This window comes from Equus asinus, chromosome 4 (assembly GCF_041296235.1).
Source record: "Equus asinus isolate D_3611 breed Donkey chromosome 4, EquAss-T2T_v2, whole genome shotgun sequence".
Lineage (NCBI taxonomy): Eukaryota > Metazoa > Chordata > Mammalia > Perissodactyla > Equidae > Equus > Equus asinus.
In genome coordinates, this window is record NC_091793.1 from 68,993,969 (window position 1) to 69,014,873 (window position 20,905).

Consider the following 20,905-nt stretch of genomic DNA (forward strand, 5'->3'; position numbering starts at 1 on the left):
TCCAGTAAGTTCAGCAATGCATTTCCTTTCAACTAGACTGGAAGCTCTAAAAAGTCTTGTTTTTTCCTGTCCCCTCTATTCTCATACACAATTCTAAACATTACCAAAAAATGCTCAATAAATAATAAATGAATATATCTTTTGGGGTTTTGGGTCAAAATTCACAGGTACTCTCTACTCAAGGTTAAGAGAGAGTAATAGACTTCGCTGCACAGGACAGAGACTTCATGAACATGGAAGGCTGACAGCTCAAAAAGGAGGAAGTAAGCTATACAGCAGCACACTGAGACAAATGAGCGATTATTATGATGATGCAAAAGTGGAAGGTGGTAAGGGGAGGCTTGTCCTGGGTGGCAACAATTTCATTTTCTTACGTCCTTTGAAAAATACCACCACTTATGAAGCAAGCCTTCTGCAAAGCGGCTAGCCATTCTGTGAAAAGGAGGTATGGAGAGGACAAGAAAGTAATGTGAAAATTAATAAACAGAAACTTCATTTACAATGGAGTCAGGAGGCCAGAAGAGGAAGCTCTCATGCCCTATAATGATGGCAAAGCCCAAGTGAATAAGACCAGCTCTTCTTGCCCAGCAAAAGCTCAGCCAGTGAGAGACTGTCACAACTCGGCCCATGGAAGCCAGTACACTGTGAACTCTCAATTCCTCCAATAGACTCTTTGTTTACAACAGCCCTCCCCACTTCCTCTTCTCCTCTATGAACGAGTTCCTCCTCCCTTTGTTGCTCTGAACTTGCAAGGGGCTCACTATGGTTGTGGATCCTGAATTGCAATTCTCTGTTGATCCTGAATCATTTCATTGGAACTGTGCTGTTCAGCCTTCGGCCCCATTCCTTTGGAACTGGGCTGTTCAAGTGGAACTGGGCTGTTTAGCCTTTGGATTAGGATGTTCCACTGGAACTGTGCTTTTGGCCTTCAAGCTGACCCCCGCCACTCCCCACCCCCCACACCCCGGATTAAGCTGTTCTCTTAGAATTGTGCTGGTATTAAACCTGCAGGCTGTTTAGGCTGTTTGAACACATTTTGAGGCCCCCTGTGTTGCACAGGGACCCTGGCTGATTTTATATTTAAAAACCATAGTTCTGAGCCAGCCCTGATGACCTAGTGGTTAAAGTTCAGCGCTCACCACTTCAGCAGCCTGGGTTCACTTCCCAGTTGCACAACCACACCATCTGTCTGTCAGTTGCCATGCTGTGGTGGCGGCTCACACAGAAGAACCAGAAAGACTTACAACTAGAGTATACAACTATATACTGGGACTCTGGGGAGGAAAAAGAGGAATATTGGCAACAGATGTTAGCTCAGGGTGAATCTTCCCCTGCCAAAAAAATAATAATTCAAAGATAATCAAGTTTAAAAAAAAAATTAAAAGAAACTAAAACGTAAGATTGCCATCATACGCCATATTTAAAAACAGTAACAATGACAACAACAAAAAAAACATAGTCCTCACTCATTCACGTCTCTAACTAAACAGAGCAACTTAACCAAAGGTAATTTAGAACACCAATGGCAATTATAGGGAACTTTTGAACTCTCCAAACTTACTTTTTTAAAAACCAAATCAGACAACCATAACTCCATAATTTCCAAAACTGAATGCAATACCTATTTTGAATGGTATTTTGAGGCTTCCAAACATTATCACAAGGCTAAAATTGCCTCTTTGCAAAATAAAAATTTAAGATTAAATGAGGCAAACAAATGATTAAAGAAAGATAAAATGGCTTCCCAAACTTGACATTCCTCTTTCCCGTCTTCTTTGTCTCAGGCTCTGCCAAGGGCCAAGCATGGAAATTTGTCCAGGACTTCCAAGCAATAAACAACATTGTTATCCCTTGACATCCTGTTGTTCCTAACCTTCATATGCTACTAACACCCATTCTCAGTGGAAGTAAATCCTTTATGTAACTGATTTGTGCACTGTGTTCTTAGTGTCTTCTGGTTGATGAAGCTAGCTGGTACCTTTTTGCCTTTACTTGGGAAGGAAAACAATTCACCTGTACAGTAATACCTCAGGATTTTACTAAGAGTCCCCATTTCTCACGAATCCTGAAAGCTGATCTGGACGATAGAAAGTTCCCTAGGGGTTCTACTTTGCTGCAATATGTGGGCCATCTGCTTCTTTGCTCATCTTCCCTTGCCTCCTCACAGGAAGACAGCATCCAATCACTAAAGCTTTTAGCCGTTAAGGGACACAAGTCACTAATGAAAAATTGTAGTTTGCCCAAACCCAGGTTCGATATTTAGGGCATCTGATATCAGAACAAGGGCGACACCTAGATCCAGATAGGCTTCATAGTGTCCTGTTTCCAAAACCCAAAACTAAGCACCAACTGTGAGGTTTTCTTGGGTTAGTTGGCTACTGCCAAAATTGGATTCCAAATTTCTCTCTTATGGCCAAACCTCTGTATGTTTTACTAAAGAAAAACCCCAACCCAATTTTATGAGACGACTAGGATGACATGGGCTTTAAGGCGTAAAGGAGAGTTTAACGAACCCACCTGCCCTTGGACATCCCAACTATCAGATTCCCTTTTTCCTTTTTGTATATGAATAGAAAGGGAATGCCCCTGGGGTACTCACATGAAGACAGAGAGACCACCATGGACCCATAGGGTATTATAGCCAGCAAGTGGACCTTGTAGCAAGGGGATATCCCCTTGTCTTAGAACCAAAACTGCCACTGCCCTTTAGGTCAAGGCCACCAAGGAAACTGTGGGATCCCCTTCAACTATCTTTGTACCTCATGCAGTAGAAGCCCTCCTGAATTCTCACCACATTCAACATACTTCAGCCAGCTGCCTCATCTCCTATGAAATCCTTTTGGTAACTGCTTCTCATGTAACTCTATCACGTTGTAATAAACATAACCTGCTACTCCTCTCCCCTCCAGTACCAACAAAGCCCCTCGTGACAATTTAACACCGCCAGATCACCTCCTGACCCCTCATGACGATCTCAGGAAACTCCCCCGAGTAACATCAACTTCTCATGGTTCACTGCTGGTTCTTATTTAAAAGGCGACAATGGCCAACACTGTGCTGGGTATGCTATTGCAACTCCTTTTGATATTGTTGAGGCAGCACCTTTACCTATGGCTTCTTCAGCCCAACAGGTCTAATTATAGGCTATAACACAGGCTTGTACTTTAGCCACGGGCAAAACTGCCAACATTTATACTAATAGTAGACACACTTTCAGAGTAAGCTTATGATTTTGGAATGTTGTGAAAGAAATGGGGCTTGCCTACTTAAAAATGGCCCCTACATTCAGAAATTATTAGATGCTATACTTTTACCTGCTCTTTAGCTATTATCAAGATACCGGGGCATTCTAAACTTCAATCTCTGGAAGCAAAAGAAAATCACCTTGCTGAAACTTCCACAAGGAATACTGCCCTTAAAGGAACCAACAGCAGCCAAGCCTTTGTCATGATCCAAAGGGATATTTCCCCAAACGATAACTTAGCAAAACTGGCTAGAGAAGCCTAACAGTTGGCCTCAGAAGAGGAAAAAGAGTGGAAATTCAACAGTTGTTGGTTTGATAAGAGAAGAGAAAGCTCTGGTTCAAACTAAATACCAACCCAGTCCTACCACGGACTCCAGAATTCCCCCTCCTAAACAGTGTACATGCATTTAACCACTTGTCTATTGACAAAGTGATAGCATTCATGAATCAATATTGGTGGGGAAATAGAAACAAGGCCACAAGAAATGCATACCTCACTTGTTCCACTGGTCCAAAATATAATCCAGGGAAGCCTGTTTGTATTGTTCCCAGACATTTTAAATGGTCTAACGAACCAGTCGAGGTTTGGCAAATGAATTTCAGCCAACTTCCCCTGTCTCATGGATATAAATTTGTTTAATCATGGTCTGTGTTTTCTCACTGCACTGAAGCCTTCCTTTGCAGACAGGCTAATGCCTCTTCTGTAGCTAAGATCCTTTTGGAAAGGAGATCCCACCTGCGGAACTCCTCTGGAACTTCATGATGATCGAGGAACCCACTTTACCTGTCAGGTACTTTGCAACACTGTAAAGGTCTAATAGACGTTAACAAAATTAAGCACGTTCTGGTAGAGCAATCTTTTCACGGTGTGCTCCAGCGAGACCAAGACCTTAAGCATCACACCTTGCACCCTGGAGATTCCATCTATTAGAAAAGACACCTCCAGAAGGACTCTCTTCAACCTCGCTGGAAAGGCCCCTATCAGGTACTGCTAACTAACCCCTCCTCCACAAAACTCTTGGAATAGACTCTTGGATTCATGTGACACATCTAAAGAAACCACCAAACCCTGACCAGACCTGCACATCATCTGGTGACTTGAAAGGAAAGATTTCCTGGAATTGAAGCAGATGACATCTGATGAGACAGCTTTCTCAAGATGTCCAGACGAGGCCTGCTGGGAATTTGTCTGCCAAACATCTGATGCTGACATAACGCTTCAGATGACCTCCAATGCCTATGATCTCGATAAGATATGGACTTAAGGAAGAAAAAAACCACCCTGAGAGTTCTCCCTCCGATTCCTCCTTGTTACTTGAATGTGACCTCAATAGGTTTCCAATCTGTGCACTTTCCCTCTGATGTGGGACATGACACCCAGGAAAATTCCTTAGCACCAGGAATAAAGGCCGATAAAATCAGGAAAACCTCTCAATCAGTGATGCTTTCAGAGAAAGGTCTTGATCAAAAGAGAAAAATGTGAAAATTAATAAATAGAAACCTCATTTAAAATGGAGTCAGGAGGCCAGAAGGGGAAGCTCTCACACCCTACAACAATGGTCCAGCCCACGTGGAAGAAGAAAGACTTCCTCTTCTTGTCCAGCCAATGAGAGACTGTCACAGCCAGTGAGAGAGTGTCACAACTCAGCCAATGAAAAGCCAGTACACTTTGAACTCTGAGTTCCTCCAATGGACTCTTTGTTTACATTAGCCCTCCCCACATCCTCTTCCCCTCTATGAAAGAGTTTCTCCTCCCCTTGTTGCTTGGACCTTGCAAGTGCCTCACCATGTTTGCAGATGCCTAACTGCAATTCTCTGTTGATCCCGAATAAACTCATTTTTGCTGGAGAAATAACTGGCTGTCTATTATTTAAAGTCAACACCAACACATTTCAAAGAAAAAAGCAGAAGTACTGGGAATAATCCCCAGGAGAAAGAAAAATAAGGCCTAGACAAAGAGAATATCCCAGGTGATGAGCTCAAAAGTTAAAGTTCACAACAGCCTTTCAGCCTGGTAATCTGGCAAGAGGTCCTAATAGCTTTAGGCATAGCCTCTGACCCACTTCCACTTCATGGAATGTATCCTAAGTAAATAATTAAAGATAAAAGAAAAAATTTAGCCATGAGGATGTCCTACATAATAGCCAAAAGAAAAGAAAAAGGATACAAACTAAGCTAGTTAATTAGTACCACACAATGAATGCTCTACAGCCACTAAAAATGATCACAGCCACTACAGCTATGGAGGTATATTTACTGGCATGGAAAGGTATCTTCAATTACATTGTTAAGCAAAATGAGCAAACAACAAAACAGAATATACACTATAATACCATTTTTTCCGCTCTCTAATTCTCTATATTGATAGCTGTAACTCTGTATTTCATGCTTGGAATAGAAGTGATTATTCCTGGCTGGTGGTATCATGGGTGATTCAGTCTTTGTACTTTTCCTCCAATTTCTAGTTTTTTATCATTATTACTAGAGTGCCAGTACAAAAGAAAAACAAGCTTTTTTAAAACAAAAAGTCATGCACCAAAAAAAAAGCCTGGGCTACATAACCAAGCATGAACGCAAAGACTGGAATAGTCCTATAAGGATGGCTAAAGATAAGAATAAGTTAAATATTTTGAAAAACATTAAAATGTTTAATATTGATTTTTTTTAAAGAGGTCATATCTAAACAAGAGTAAGTAAAAGCCTACTGGTTGAGGCACAACAGTATCACGCTAATAGATGAAAAAAGAAGACAACACAACAATCTCCACTTAGCATCTATTGTCCAGCTGGACAAGGGGTCTTCAAATAGGAAAAGTCACAGGAATTGGCCCCACAAGGAACCGAAGTGGTGGTGGGAGAGCACCCAACCACTCTGGATGCGTCTGAGTCTCTGGGACCCAGAGGAATAATTGCCCAGAGTGTGGAAATGTCAAGAACATTACTACAAAATTGGGGCCAGCAATACGTGAGAAATCAGAGACCAGGTGAAGAGGGAGAAAACTGGAAAAAGCACCAACATCTGTTATATTTGAGGAGTCAGATATAAAATCAAACTCTGGCTGCCTCTTCCTAGCTCTGCAACTATGTAGGCATTTTACTAACCTTTCTGAGCTTCAACTTACTGATTTCTAAAATGAAAATAATAACATAGAACTCCCTGAGTGTTGGTGAGGAGTCAATGAAATAACATGTGTAAAATGCCTAATTAGGTGCCATGCTCCTCGGAGGCCGTCAGTCAATAAATAGCAGCTACATACATTTGTTTTTTTTTGAGGAAGATTAGCCCTCAGCTAACTGCTGCCAATCCTCCTCTTTTTGCTGAGGAAGATTGGCCCTGAGCTAACATCTGTGCCCATCTTCCTCTACTTTATATGTGGGACGCCTACCACAGCATGGCTTGCCAAGTGGTGCTATGTCCGCACTCAGGATCCAAACCAGCGAACCCTAGGCCGCCAAAGCACAACATGCGAACTTAACTGCTGCGCCACCAGGCCGGCCCCTAAATACATATTTTATTAGAGGCTGGGTCTAGAATCCAGGCACCTATATTAAAATGTTTGGCCACATTTTAATCCTCAATTTACCATTCATAATTTAAATTTGAGATTCCAGATTTGTCAATAAGGAGCAAGTTACAAACACTGATGAGGCATCTGAAGGGCTGTACTGGGAAAAGGCTAGAAGGAGAAGAAAACTCCCTTCAGGGCCTGAGACTGGTGAAGAGCCACAACCCCTGGTCATCTAGGAAAGATTTCATTACCTTTACTAAGGGAAGGATTTTCCTTGGGGACAGTGACAACAAATAACAAACAGCAAGCTGCTCCACTTCTTACACTGATTCACAAGAATAAGCCAGGGACACGCAGTGCAGCCCTGGAGTCTCTTGCAAGCTTGTGGGACTCTTATTTCCAGGCTGCAAGGAAGCACTCGCAAAAGCGAGGGGCAGGAGGGATGGAGGTTAACAGCAATGCAGATCAGTTAAGAAACCTAAGAAGACAGAATCCGGAAGTGAGAAGTATTTTCAGTAGACAGGGAAAGAAGAAAACAAAGCCCAAAGGCCAGGTCTGGCCTTCCATAAAAATTCTTTATCATTCCTGCTACAAATGTACTGACAGACAATTGAGGAGTAAGTTCACACATAAAAAGAGAAAAAAACTATGCAATTTGAACTATTATCAAAGACACTTGCAAATATTTTTCCACTTTTGTTTTTCTTGATATTATTTTCTCATTAGCTGCAAACACCGTTTTCTCTAGAAGCTCACAGCATAGTGGTTACAAGAGTTTGCGTGCAGTCTCCACCATCACCAATGTGACGTTGGACAACATACATAAGCTATCTGTGCTTTAGTCTCCTCATCTGTAAAAAAAAAAAAAAAAAAAAAAATACTCCTTTTTCCTAGGGTTGCTGTGAGGCTAGATGAGTTATATATAAATGCTTAGAACAACGTCTGGGCACCAGATTTTTGTCTTTGTCTCCTTAAATTCTACACAGTTACATTACCAAGCAGAAGATTTTCTTTAAAAACTCCATTACAAATGAGAAGAAGAAATAATGTGTCTCTAGAGGCCTGAAATGTCTGATGGGTACAGAGAGGCCAGTGCCAGTTCCACTGATAGGATGACCGACAGCTATGCTGGCCTTCTATTCTCGCTGATAAGGCTGAAAACCGTAATGTTTTCCCACTCACCACGCACAGCTCAGAGTGAGATTTACACAGGAAGATATTCAATTAAGCATTCATTTAAAAAGTTTACTTTTATTTTCTGTTTTTGAATAGGTGATACACAGACTTGGTATAAAATTCAAATACTACGAGGTTTATAGGGAAAAGAGAATTTCCCTTCCTCTCCTGCCCCAGCTCCCAATTCCCTGTATCAGAGCTAATGCTGTCATCTGATTCTCGTATCTTTCCAGAAATGAAGCATCATTTAAAGGAAGAGAAAGCAACAGCATATCCAACCAAGTGGTTATTATTTATAATGACAAACGCTGTTAGGAGGAGTCTTTAATAGCATACAAAAGACTCTATACTGGGGGGCCGGCCCGGTGGCACAGCAGTTAAGTTTGCATGTTCCACTTCGGTGGCCTGGGGTTTGCTGGTTCAGATCCCGGTTGAGGACATGGCACCTCTTGGCAAGCCATGTTGTGCTAGGTGTCCCACATATAAAGGAGAGGAAGATGGGCACAGATGTTAGCTCAGGGCCAGTCTTCCTCAGCAAAAAGAAGAGGATTGACAGCAGAGGTTAGCTCAGGGCTAATCTTCCTCAAAAGAAAAAAACAAAAACAAAAAACTCCATATTGGTAAGTGAAAAACACTACAAAATTATATTTAAAGCATAATTGTATAAAAATGCACATTAAAAATATGAAAGAAACATGTCCAACCATCAGAAATGGCTGCTTCAGTCTTGTGAAATTAAGCTTGAGTTTCTTCCCTTGTAGCTGTCAACCTTTTCTAAAAAAACACTTTAAGGATATTCTAAACTGAACACCTATTTCATAACCAGGAAAAAAAATTACTCTGCTGTCATAGCATGTCCTCTTCTTTTTGTTACTTAATACTGCCACCAAACTTACAATTGTATCTGGCTTCAGAGCCTAACTATCTTAAAGGTTTTCCACTCTTCCTATTTCCAAAATGGAACAGGGGAAAAAATACGCATGACAACTATAAAGCGACAAAGACTTTTTTTGTTTTAAACAAGCACTTTATGTCTTTTATCATCAAACGACTGTTACTCTTTTCAGAATAATCACTTTGGGAGACCACACACTTATTCTTAAAGTGAAAAACAGGCAAAACAGCATGATGTATTATTTCCGGAAGAAAGAGAATTTGCACCTTGGCACTGAGGCTCCATTCCCATCAGTTCAGGTAGGAAGGCTGGGGGGTGAGTGCGGGCGGGCTGACCGGGTTCTGCTGGGCTCTGGCCCAGAGTGTTCTGAAAAGGCCCGAAGCTCCTCTACCCCTTGTGCTAGAGAAGTGGGCACACGCATACAGATTCCCAGAGGTTACAACAGGCTGCGCATGGTGACAGAGGCCATCCCAGAACATTCCACAGAAGCTACTCTTTCTCCAAAGCCACCATGGGGGCAGCAACCTCAATCTACCCTCTCCAGGTCAGCATCTCCTCTTTGGAGCTACTCAAAGTTTATACCTGCACTGGGACAAACAAGGAAGGGCTACGAGTTTGGAATATTTCTCCCTTGAAACCGAAACTAAGAAAAACACTGTGCAGTGGTCGTGGCAAGTTCCCCCCGTGAACGCCGGGTCCAGACAGCGGGCACAGAAGGCAGGGCTTCCCTCACACCCCAACCTGAGGCCAGCTCCTGGGCAGCCCCAGCAGGCGGAGCCTCAGGGAGCAGGGCGTTTGTGACTAAACCAAAGGGCTATCTGGAGGCTGTGAACCTACGTTCTTCTCTTACACAGGGACTCGGACAGGCGAACTTACTGAGAGGTCAACAACAGTCTTGACGGCCTTTTCTTTTCTCTTGAGGAAGTCATCATCCTGTAAGACAAAACAAGGAATAAACAAATCTTGTGCGAAGACTGCAACGCACTGGACTGCTCAGACGTCGGCCTATAAACCGACCTCCCGTCACTACCTCACCTGAACCAGTCTCAGTTTTCTAAGAAACTGGAATACATTCTGCACGGGAAAAAGCTGCTGCCTCTGCAGCTGGCTCCAAAACAGAGCTCTATAGTCAGAGAGAAAAACGGGGACCACTGAGTGCAGTGGTGACGACAAGTATTCTCATTTCAAATCCTTAGGAGCTCAGAAGCCTCAGGCAAGTTACCTAGCCTCTGAGCCTCAGTCTATCCATCTGTAAAACAGGGACAGAAACACCTATCTCAGGGGGCAGCCATGAGGATTAAAGAGTAGAAGGCAGGTGATGTGCTGGGGCTAGAATGTAGTAAGCATTTCATAGTGATGAGCTATTGTTGTTGTTGTGATTACCTTCCAACTGTTACTCTAAGAATGTTCTAGGCAAGTGGTCTCTTGAGAAGCTTTATATGACTATACAAAAAATATACTCATGTTCCTATAATTTAATAAAAGTTCTGGATCAAGTACCAAAACTGACAGAAAAGGACAAAACCATAGGGCTTTCCACTCAGTGCCCATTTAAAGAGGCAGTTCTAGAGACCCAGGAGGCCCAGTCTCAGTGCTGCCCAGGCAGAGGCAGAGATGCCATATGGGGGTGGGAGTGCAGGGCACCCTGCGCTCACTCCGCTCCTTCTAAGTGTGCACCCATGCTCTCAGCTGGACAAGAAAAGAAAATGAGAACACTGACCTCAGGGAGACTGCAGGTCTTCTGGAACTGGGACACAGAGTAGGAGCGGATGTAGTCACCCATCTCTTCTTTTGTTTCTATAGCTCGCTTCACCAGCCACTGCAGGAGAAAGTTAGGAAACGTGAGCCGATGGGGTGAAACACCACTGCGGTGAAGGCCAACTCAGAGATGGCACCACTCGTGAACCCAAATCACTGTCCTTGAACTGACCAAGTGACGACAAGCTATCAACACACACTGTCCTATAGCAAAAGCAACTGGCTTAGCGTCTGAGAGCTGAGCAGCTGTGCAGGAAGAGCCTCACTTCAGAGCCTCAGGCCTCAGTTTCCCTCTCCATGTAAAGTGAAACTGAGAATGTCAGTTCCTTTCACCTCACAGAGCTACTGTGGGAGCAAATGAAACCACATGTACTAGAGTGCTTTGTAAATACCCGAAACATAACACAAATGCAGCTATCCCCACAACCACCTGGTTCTAGCGATCGATCTCAATGTCATTCTTTTCCCTGCTTCTTGCACCACAGACCAGAGAAAGGTGAAGAACCACAGAGAACCCCTAGTATAACCCTCAACTGACAGATGAAAAAGCATCCCCAAAATATTCAGATGTGAGAACAGGGTGTACTGAGTACACAGCCTTGGGCTTCGGGTTAGCTTGGCACTCACAACATTCTCTCTCTCAATCCGCACAATGCTACAAGGTGGCTGGTACTGGCCGCAATGACAGAACCTGAAGCTCAGAGAGAGTACGTAACTTGCCCATTGATGCACAGCTAGCAAACCACAAAGCTGGGCATCACAACTCACAGGCTCTTCCACACCGGAAGACTGGACATATGGGCTTCATTAAATGTTTCCCAGCTCTTTTGGGCTGATATGCAAAAGGAGGTGTTTCTCCCTACCTTAAACTCCAGTTAATTAAAACACACACATACACACACCCACACCCCATAACCTGTGGAAGATTCTGGTGCTCTGAGGGTAAGCACGCAAAGTCAAATAAGAGCTTTTGTTGTCCTCCCCTGGCTCTTCATTCAATTCCTGTACTACTGAAGAACATCATGGAGGGGCTGCCATCTGTCAGGCTTGCCATTCTCTCTCCAGAGAGAGCCACTACATCACAAAAGCAGTTTTTGGACAGTAGTTGTGTTTCCCCAAGAGCACAGCCACACGTGGCAAGGTTTAGCTGCCTAGGAAAGTAGACACGTGGCATGCTGCATGGTGCTCCCACAGGGACAGGAAGAAATGCTTGATCACGGAGGGCAGCCAGCTCGAGGAAAGGACACGTTTAGGAAGTGGCTGCCCAGGATAGGGGTGGCTGAGAATATCTATATAAGGGACATTCTTTTGTTGTCAGCATCTTCCATTTATTTCCATCATTCCACTCCACCCCACCTCCAAACAACCAACTCAGGCACGGACAAAGCCAGAAGCAGGGGCAGAGGATGAGACCACACTCAGAACTACGGTAGCTCCTAACTCGCACCCCCACCCCAGCACCACAGCCCCAGACAACTAAGGAGGCTGACACTTGCTCAAGCCAATTTGTCTCTGCTTTGCTTTGGATCCAGAGATCCACTTTCTGGTCTTTCATACTTGTTTCCTTTTCCATTAATCAGATCTACCCAGAATTATCACTTGGTGGGATGCTGGAGAGTGTGATCAGATAAGGAAAGCAAAGCATGTTGAGTCATAGGATTCCCACAGACAATCCAATACTGTTTTGGAGTTCCCAGCATGAAGGGCTGTGGAGGGAACCTCTTGGACAGCCACGCTCTGCCACAGCTCCCTGGCATTCGAGAAAAATAGCTACCCTCACAGGATACACATCCCACATGGGAGAAAAAGATGTGACCTAGAATACCAATGGCTGGAAGTTAGACCCGTTTTTCTCCTGGCTGGCATTGAGAGTGTGTTACTATAGCTTTGTAAACGGTGTGAACATGGGTGATGAGTCTCGAGCCCCGCACAAGACAACGAGTTCAATGGTTCCCAACTGCTGGTCCGTGACTATCCTTTCACTGGTCTCCAGCAAAACAGGAAAAAACTAGAGGCATGTGGTAAGCTTTTCAGGATGCTAAATGTATTCAATTTGAAGGACTGTCCTTTATTTTAAGATTGGGAGTTAAATGGCTTTTTAGGAAATGATAGAGAAACTAAGAGCAGTTACTTTTAAAAAGGCCCTTGCCTGGCAAAAGACAGATGGCAACCGTAGGTCAACCTCCATTTTTGCTTTAAAATTTTACTGGTCCATGAAATTAAGAAATCTGGTAACCAGCAGCCTAGGCTCTCACATCCAGACAGGAAGTCCCCCAGCATTCAACTCAAAACACAGAACATTCACAGACACTCAAAATGCCCAAACCAAATGCAGAAGATCACTTCCTTTTCACCCTCTCCTCATATCTAGACTAGATTCTTTGCCCTCAAGGTTCTAGCATGGGGCTGAGGAAGGTCTAATCACTAGAGATCCAGGCTTTGAGGGAAAAGGCAACAACTTCACAGAATGCCAGTGTTGGAGGTTTTAGTAATAACACAGGGGCCCTACTTCCTAGTTTCACAAAAAGGATCAGGTACCACTGTCCCTCTGCATCAGACAAAAAGTCTAACAAAGATACAAATTAAATTCTGAGTTAAAGTCTTGAAATATTTTGCTGTGTACACAAACAACTTCTGGGAGCCTTTGTTCCTTCGGTTTGTCATTTTGTGGATCTCATCCCATACCGTAGTAGGAGAATCATTGGCGCAGGAGTCTGGAGCCCAGAAGTTTAGTACTGGCTCAGTTACTGATAAGGAAGAAGGATGAGATTAACATTACTGAGGGTCTGTGCCGGGTTGACCTCTTTTGGCCTTTGGCTCTTTGTCTGTAAAATCAAGAGTTTAGGCTAGCATGAGTTGCTCCTAACCAGAGATGTCCAGGAGTTACTTGAGTGGTTTGGTTTGAGATTTTTGTTAAAATGTTGAGACCCAGCACCAGACGTGCTCGATCAGAATGGCAAAGGCTCTGGCAGTGGTTCTCAGCCAGGGCAGTTTTGCCTCCCAGGTGGGGTGACCAGCTCATCCCAGTTTACCCAGGTCTTTACCAGTTTTAACACTGAAGGTCCTGCATCCCATAAATCCCACCTCTGTCCCAGGTGGCCTGTGAGGATTGGCCGCATATTTTGGTTGTCAGAACTGGGGGCAGGCTACTGGCATTTAGTGGGTGGAGGTCAGGGATGCTGCAGAACATCCCATAATGCATAGGACAGCCTCTCACAACACAGAATTATCCAGCCCACGATGTCCATAGTGCCCAGGTTGGCAAGACCTGGGTTATAGCCAGGGCGTGTGCGCGCTGGGGAGCTCATGGGTCATTCTGATGCCTTCACCTGCTGCAGGTCCACAGCACGCTTGCTGTGTGGGTTCACTCCAACAGTCTGTGTCTGCACCTGACTCTTCTCAGTTGTCTCTTTAGAGTTAAATTAACAACTCTTTCGATTGATTTCAAATTCAGTTTTTATTATACTAAATGTTTTCACTTTTTCTTTCAGATTTCTTAAACATTTCGTTTTTCTCTGAACTCTCTCCCAACCCCACCAGCCTTGCCATTTTCATTTCATACAAGTTCCTTGATTGTACGTCCTCTCCGCCCCTTCTTCTTTTGTCACAGTTTAGGCTCTGGGATATAAGGTACACCGCCGTCAGTGGTGGAGAAACTTCAGAAGTGTAGGGTCGTCGTCTTTATATATAGAAATGGTTGGGGATTTGGCTTTTCTGACTGGAGGAAGCTCTTCTAAGCTTGACTCCAACCCAGTGGTGCCTTTAGCCAGCAAAAAGAACTTAGGCAATTATAGCAGTATTAACTGTTAAAAAGGGGCGGGGGGGGGAAACTTGCTCATGATAAACTGTCTTCTGTCTAGGAGCTTTTGAGGATACTTCATTTGCTTCTCTGACTAGTCTTGTCAATGAGAACACTCTAAAGGCAATAAAAGAAATGGGCTTTACAAACATGAGCGAGATTCAGCATAAAAGCATCAGACTGCTTCTGGAAGGCAGGTATGATCCACATTGATGTTTGGGCTTTAATCTGTTTTCAGTGCCAGTAGTTCAGAAAGGAAATACCAGTATGTTCGGTTGATTTTGCACTGTGTGTTGGCTTACATATCCAACCTGCTTTAAAGACTTATTTGCTGATGTCTGAAGAAAAGCGTTCCCTTCTGTTGTAGAGCATGGTTCTTATTTCTGAGTTGGGTATCTGACGCAGGTGATTGCTTTCAGCGATGGAGAAGGTGGGGACTTGGTCTTTTGTTGCTCATGTTCTGGCGCTGATGCCCAAACCATATGTGGTAGTGACATGGTAGGTATTCAGTACATGACTTGTTGAATGAGTAGACTAAGTGTCTCTGACCTTTCCTGTCTTAATCCTTAGGGATCTTCTAGCAGCTGCAAAAACAGGCAGTGGCAAAACCCTGGCATTTCTCGTCCCTGCGGTTGAACTCATTGTTAAGTTAAAGTTCATGCCCAGAAATGGTAAGTCTGTGATCCACTGTCTTTGCCGTACCTCACTAGAGTTATTGGAGCGGGTACGCGCTCTTGGTGATAACTGCAGGCTGACTTTCACCGCGTGTCATTGTTGCCTTTGTAGGAACAGGAGTCCTTATTCTCTCACCTACGAGGGAGCTGGCCATGAAGACTTTTGGTGTTCTTAAGGAGCTAATGACACACCATATCCATACGTATGGGTTAATAATGGGGGGCAGTAACAGATCTGCTGAAGCGCAGAAACTAGCTAATGGGATCAACATTATTGTGGCCACACCAGGTCGTCTCCTGGACCACATGCAGGTAAGAGAACACTGTTGTGTAGTCCCTGTCTTACTGTCTTGTGTGAAACCTCAACCTGACAGCTAACAGTTTTTCTTTGTCTTGTTAGAATACCCTAGGGTTTATGTATAAAAACCTGCGGTGTCTGGTTATTGATGAGGCTGACCGTATCTTGGATGTTGGGTTTGAAGAGGAATTAAAGCAAATTATTAAACTTCTGCCGAGTAAGTAGGTGGCATCTGCATGTGGTTTGCAAAGTAGTTGGAAGTAGGTGAGGGTTGTTCCTATATGAAAACTGTTAATACCAGAATTCTAACATAGCCAAGTGAGCTTGTGTCAATCAACCTTAGAGGTTGTCTGCAATGCAAGCATCAAGCTTACTAGTAACTTGTTACAGTGGTTTTGCCGTTTTAGAGGTTATAATGCAAGTTACACAGTCCTTACACGTCATTCCAGTCCACATCCGCAACCCCATCTTCCTTTCCTTACCTCATTCTAGCGTCTCCCAGGTGGCAGTAGACTTGTGGCCTTCTGTGTTGTATTTGAGTTGTACATATCTTGGTTATACTACTCGCAACATTGTAAGCTGCTTATATCTATAATAAGGCCATAATCTCCTTCATTAGAGAGTTTGCTTTTTAATGCTTTGTTGAGGTATAATTGACATAATCTGCACATATTTTAAGTAAACAATTTAAGTTTTGATACGTTTATGCCTGTGAAGCCGTCACCACAATCAAACAGTGAGCATCTCCGTAACCCTCAAGCTTCTTTGTGCACATTTGTGATCCCTCCCTTTCACCTTCAGTAAGAACAGCCCTCACCTGCTTCCAACGACTGCTCACACACGTCTGCCTCCCAGGTGACGTTCATCTGCCTTCTGCCACCGTAGATCAGTGTGTGTTTTCTAGGGATTTGTATGCATGGAATCATACACTATAAATTGGTCTGCTCAGAAAATTCTTTTGGAAGTCATCCATGCTGTTTATGTGTATCAGTAGTTCTTTATTCCTCAGTTGCATTCCATTGTGTAAATGTACCGCAACTTGTTTATCCATTCACCTGTTCATGGATGATTGTGCTATTTATGGGTTTTGGTTATTACAAATAAAGTTGCTGTGAACATTCATCTACAACTCTTACCATGGGCATACATTTCCTTTTTTCTTGGGTGACTACCTAGGAGTGGAGTGTTTGGTGTATGTTTAGCTTGTGCCATTTTGCTTTCTCATCAGCAGTGTGTGAGAGTTCCATTTCCTCCTATTAAGTCTTGAAATTGGGTGGAGTTAACTCCCACCTTTGTTCTTTTTCAGATTGTTTTGGCTCTTCTTGTTCTTTGCATTTCTGTATCAATTTTAGAGTCAGTTTGTCAATTTCTACCCCCTAAAAAATCTGGCATCTTGGTTGGGATTGTGTTGAATATAGATCATTGGTGGAAGGCAATACTGAGTCATTCAAACCCAAGAATAAGGTATACCTCCATTTATTAGCTCCGTAATTTCTCTCAGCAGTGTGTTAGAGTTTTCAGTGTACAGGTTTTTTCACATTTTTTGTCAGATTTATCCCTAAGTATTTTATTAAAATTTTAAATTGTTCATTGCTTGTATATACAATACATTTAATTTTTTAATTTTGGTCTTTTATTTGGCAAGATAATTATTACTGTACTCAGTGGGATTGTTCAGTATGACCTTCCAGATGAAATTAGCCTTTGGGTTTTTACGTAGGCAAACATACCACCTACATGTGAAAAAAATAAAATTCTTCACTTAATTCTTTTCTTGCCTGACTGCACTGGCCAGCATCTCCAGTACAATACTGAATAGAAGTGCTGAGAGAAGACATCTTTGTCTTCTTCCTGATCCTAAGGGGAAAGCGCTCAATCTTTCACCATTAAGTAGGATGTTTGCCATAGATTTTTTGTAGCTGCACTTTATCATATTGAGCATGATCCCTTCTGTTCCTAGTTTGCTGAGATTTTTTAATCAGAAATAAATGTTAAATTTTGTCAAATGCTTTTTCTGTGTCCTTTGAACTGTCAGATGTTATTTCTTTAGTTTGTTAATATGGTAAATGATATTGGTTAACTTTCAAATGTTGAACCAACCCTGCATTCCTGGAAAAACCGCACTTGGTTATGATGCATTATCCTTTTTTATATATTGAGTCACTGTGCTGAAATTTTGCATCCATGCTTATGAACCATTGTTGGGTTTGGGGATCACAGTAGTGACTGGCTTCCAGGCATTAGTCAGGAAGTAGACTCTCTTCAGTGTCCTGCAGAGTTCTTGAAGTATTGGTAATATTTCTTCCTTAAATGTTCGATAGACTTCACCAGTGGAGGCCATTGGGGCTGCAGTTTCCTTTATGTGAAGATTTTGGGTACAATTTCTTTAATAGATAGCGGCTATCCACGTTTTGTCTTTCTCTTGAGTGGGTTTAGCAGCTTGTCTGTCAGGGAAATTGTCCTCCGTCTAGGTTGTCAAGGTTGTGGACAGAGAGATGTTCATGATGTTCTCCTCTTAATGTCTATAGTGCTGTCATGTCCCCGTTCTTGAAGGTTCTACTTGGAGCATTTGTAGGTGTGAAGCAATTCTGAAGATTCCCTGTGTTACTTTTATTTGCATCTGTTTCAGCACGCAGACAGACCACCCTGCTTTCTGCCACACAAACTCGAAAAGTTGAAGACCTGGCAAGGATTTCTCTGAAAAAGGAGCCATTGTATGTTGGCGTTGATGATGATAAAGCTAATGCAACAGTAGATGGTCTTGAGCAGGTAATTTGTGTCAATATCTTAATTTTTTTTTTAAGATTTTATTTTTTTCCTTTTTTTTCTCCTAAAGCCCCCAGTACATAGTTGTATATTCTTCGTTGTGGGTCCTTCTAGTTGTGGCATGTGGGACGCTGCCTCAGCGTGGTTTGATGAGCAGTGCCATGTCCACGCCCAGGATTCGAACCAACGAAATACTGGGCCACCTGCAGCGGAGCGCATGAACTTAACCACTCGGTCACGGGGCCAGCCCCTCAATATCTTAAATTTTAAGGATCTTCCTTGGTGTTTCCTTGTAACTGTTTGGAGGATCATCCAAAAAGCAGATGGATTAATGAACTTTTAATTCGAATATAGTCAACTTGGTATTGGGTCTCTGGCTCTTTCATATAAACTATCTTGAACTCCGAATAATTTGGTCGGCTATCTTTACTCTGTCTCTCAATATAGCTTCCCACGTGGGAGGTTATTAATCACTACCAATTGTAGATGCAGTAAAAAAAAAATTTGTTTATTAATCTCTTGCTTGAAGACGCAAAGTGAGTTAGAAGATGGAGAGACTGGTTTCACCCACGTAGCTTTAGAAGATTGGAAATGAAATGACAAAGATCTAAACTAGGCTGATTAAAAAATAGAACTTTAAAGGGGCTGGCCCTGTGGCCGAGTGGTTAACCTTCTGTGTGCTCTGCTTCAGCGGCCTGGGTTCACGGGTTCAGATCCCAGGCGCGGACCTACACTGCTGGTCAGCCATGTGGTGGCATTCCAGATACAAAATAGTAGAAGATTGGCACAGGTGTTAGCTCAGGGTGAATCTTCCTCACAAAAAAAAAATAGAACTTTAAGATTGAATCTTTTGTTGAATAAAATATTTTGCTGTAACAATTTAGCTTAAAAACCTTTCATTTGTTGTCTAATTTTTAAAAATATATTCACCCAGCCTTGTTACCTTGTTTGGGACGCTGCACTTAAGCTGTGGTTATTTGAGATCTTCCTGTTAAAAACCTCTTTAAAAAAATGAATCAAAATCAGGGGCGGAGCAAAATGGCAGGATGAGCTGACCTGGGATTCTCTCCCCTCCAAAGTACAAAGATTGGAAGAACTGAATTTCGGAGAATAAACATAATGCCAGCTCGTTAGAGACCTACAATACCAAGAAGGCGGAGATCATAAACTGAGCTTTACACCTTCGGAGGCGCTAGAAAGGTAGGAGAGAACATCGCTCCCTCCCCTAGAGTCTGCCATCGCTGGGGTGCAGGTCGGGAAGGAGCGGGGGAGGGGCCGCGTGACCCGGGGATCATCCAAGACTTCTGCCACTGATTCAGTGGAGACCCGCTGACGGGCGGAAAGCTTCCATCCGCGGGGATCCTATAAATCAAGGGCCTTGGGAGACCAGAGAACAGAACTGATCTGAACCCAGACCGGTGGGTGTGAGTAACAGCCCCTCCCCCCCAGCAAAGCCAGTGGGCGCAGCCATCTTGCCCCAAGGTGGAGAGCTAACACGCCGCTCTCAACCCCCATCTAGTGGCGACAGGCTGTAACTGCAACTGAATTCTACCACCATGAGAAAAAACCGTTCCTCTACCATCCAGCAATTTATAAAGGCCCCAAACCAGAAGGAAAACAATAAAAATACAGAATTAAGTCCTGAGGACTTGGAATTAGGTAAACTAAGTGATAATGAATTCAGAGCAGCTATAATCAAAAAGCTCAATGAGGTAGAGAGAAAGATAGAGAAACAAGCCGAGTTCTGGAGTTACTTCACAAAAGAGATTGAAATCATAAAGAAGAATCAAACAGAATTACTTGAGATGAAAAACACAATGGACCAGATAAAACAGAATACGGATTCCCTGAATGCCCGTGTAGACAACCTAGAGGAGCAAATCAGCATAATCGAGGACAGACAGGCTGAATGGCGCCAGACAGAGGAAGAAAGAGAACTAAGAATTAAAAAAAATGAGGAAAATCTCCGAGAGATAATGGATTCAATGAGGAGTAAGAACATAAGGATCATAGGAATTCCCGAGAATATGGAAAAGGAAAATGGAGCAGAAACTGTGCTTAACGAAATTATTGAAGAGAACTTCCCAAATCTAGGGATCAACAGAGAAATGTGTGTAGAGGAGGGTTTTAGATCTCCTAGATTTGTCAATGTAAAAAGACCCACCGCAAGGCACATAATAGTAAAGTTGGTAAATAGGAATGATAAGGAAAGAATACTCAGGGAAGTAAGAAAAAAAAAGAGAATAACCTATAAAGGAGCCCCTATCAGACTGTCAGCGGATTTCTCTACAGAGACCCTACAAGCTAGGAGAGAATGGAGTGATATATTCAAAGCTTTAAAGGATAAAAACCTTCAGCCAAGAATACTCTATCCAGCAAGAATTTCCTTCAGATATGAGGGAGAAATTAAATCTTTTCCAGACAAACAAAAGTGAAGGGAATTTGTAACTAAAAGCCCTCCATTACAAGAAATCCTCAAGAAGGCTCTCATACTTGAAAAAAGAAAAAAGGGAGAAAGGGGACACAATCCACAGACTAGGGAGACCGATGGATAGAACCAGAACAGGATAGCAAATATTCAACTATAGCATTAGTGTAAAAATAAGGAAACTACCAAAACAAGGATGATCTTAGCACTCTAACTACAAATTAATAAGACGAGTTGGAATAAAAAATAAAAATAATTATTTAGGAGGGGAAGAGCAAAGGGTCTAAATCAGTATTGGTCGAGTAAGTAAGAGACCACCAGAGAATAGACTATATTATACACGAGATTCTAAATACAA

The 20,905-nt window shown here is 42.9% G+C and overlaps 1 protein-coding gene across 1 annotated transcript in view; it reads right to left on the reverse strand.

Annotated features, from left to right (window-relative positions):
• LOC123285369 (coiled-coil domain-containing protein 93-like) overlaps window positions 1-20,905 on the reverse strand; it is a 116,365-nt gene that overhangs the window by 55,209 nt on the left and 40,251 nt on the right. Inside the window, exons 2-3 of the mRNA XM_044769266.2 lie at window positions 10,545-10,643; window positions 9,701-9,757 (exon numbers count right to left, since the gene is read on the reverse strand). Coding sequence (XP_044625201.2) covers window positions 9,701-9,757; window positions 10,545-10,643 — 156 coding nt within the window. The remainder of the gene's footprint in view (window positions 1-9,700; window positions 9,758-10,544; window positions 10,644-20,905) is intronic.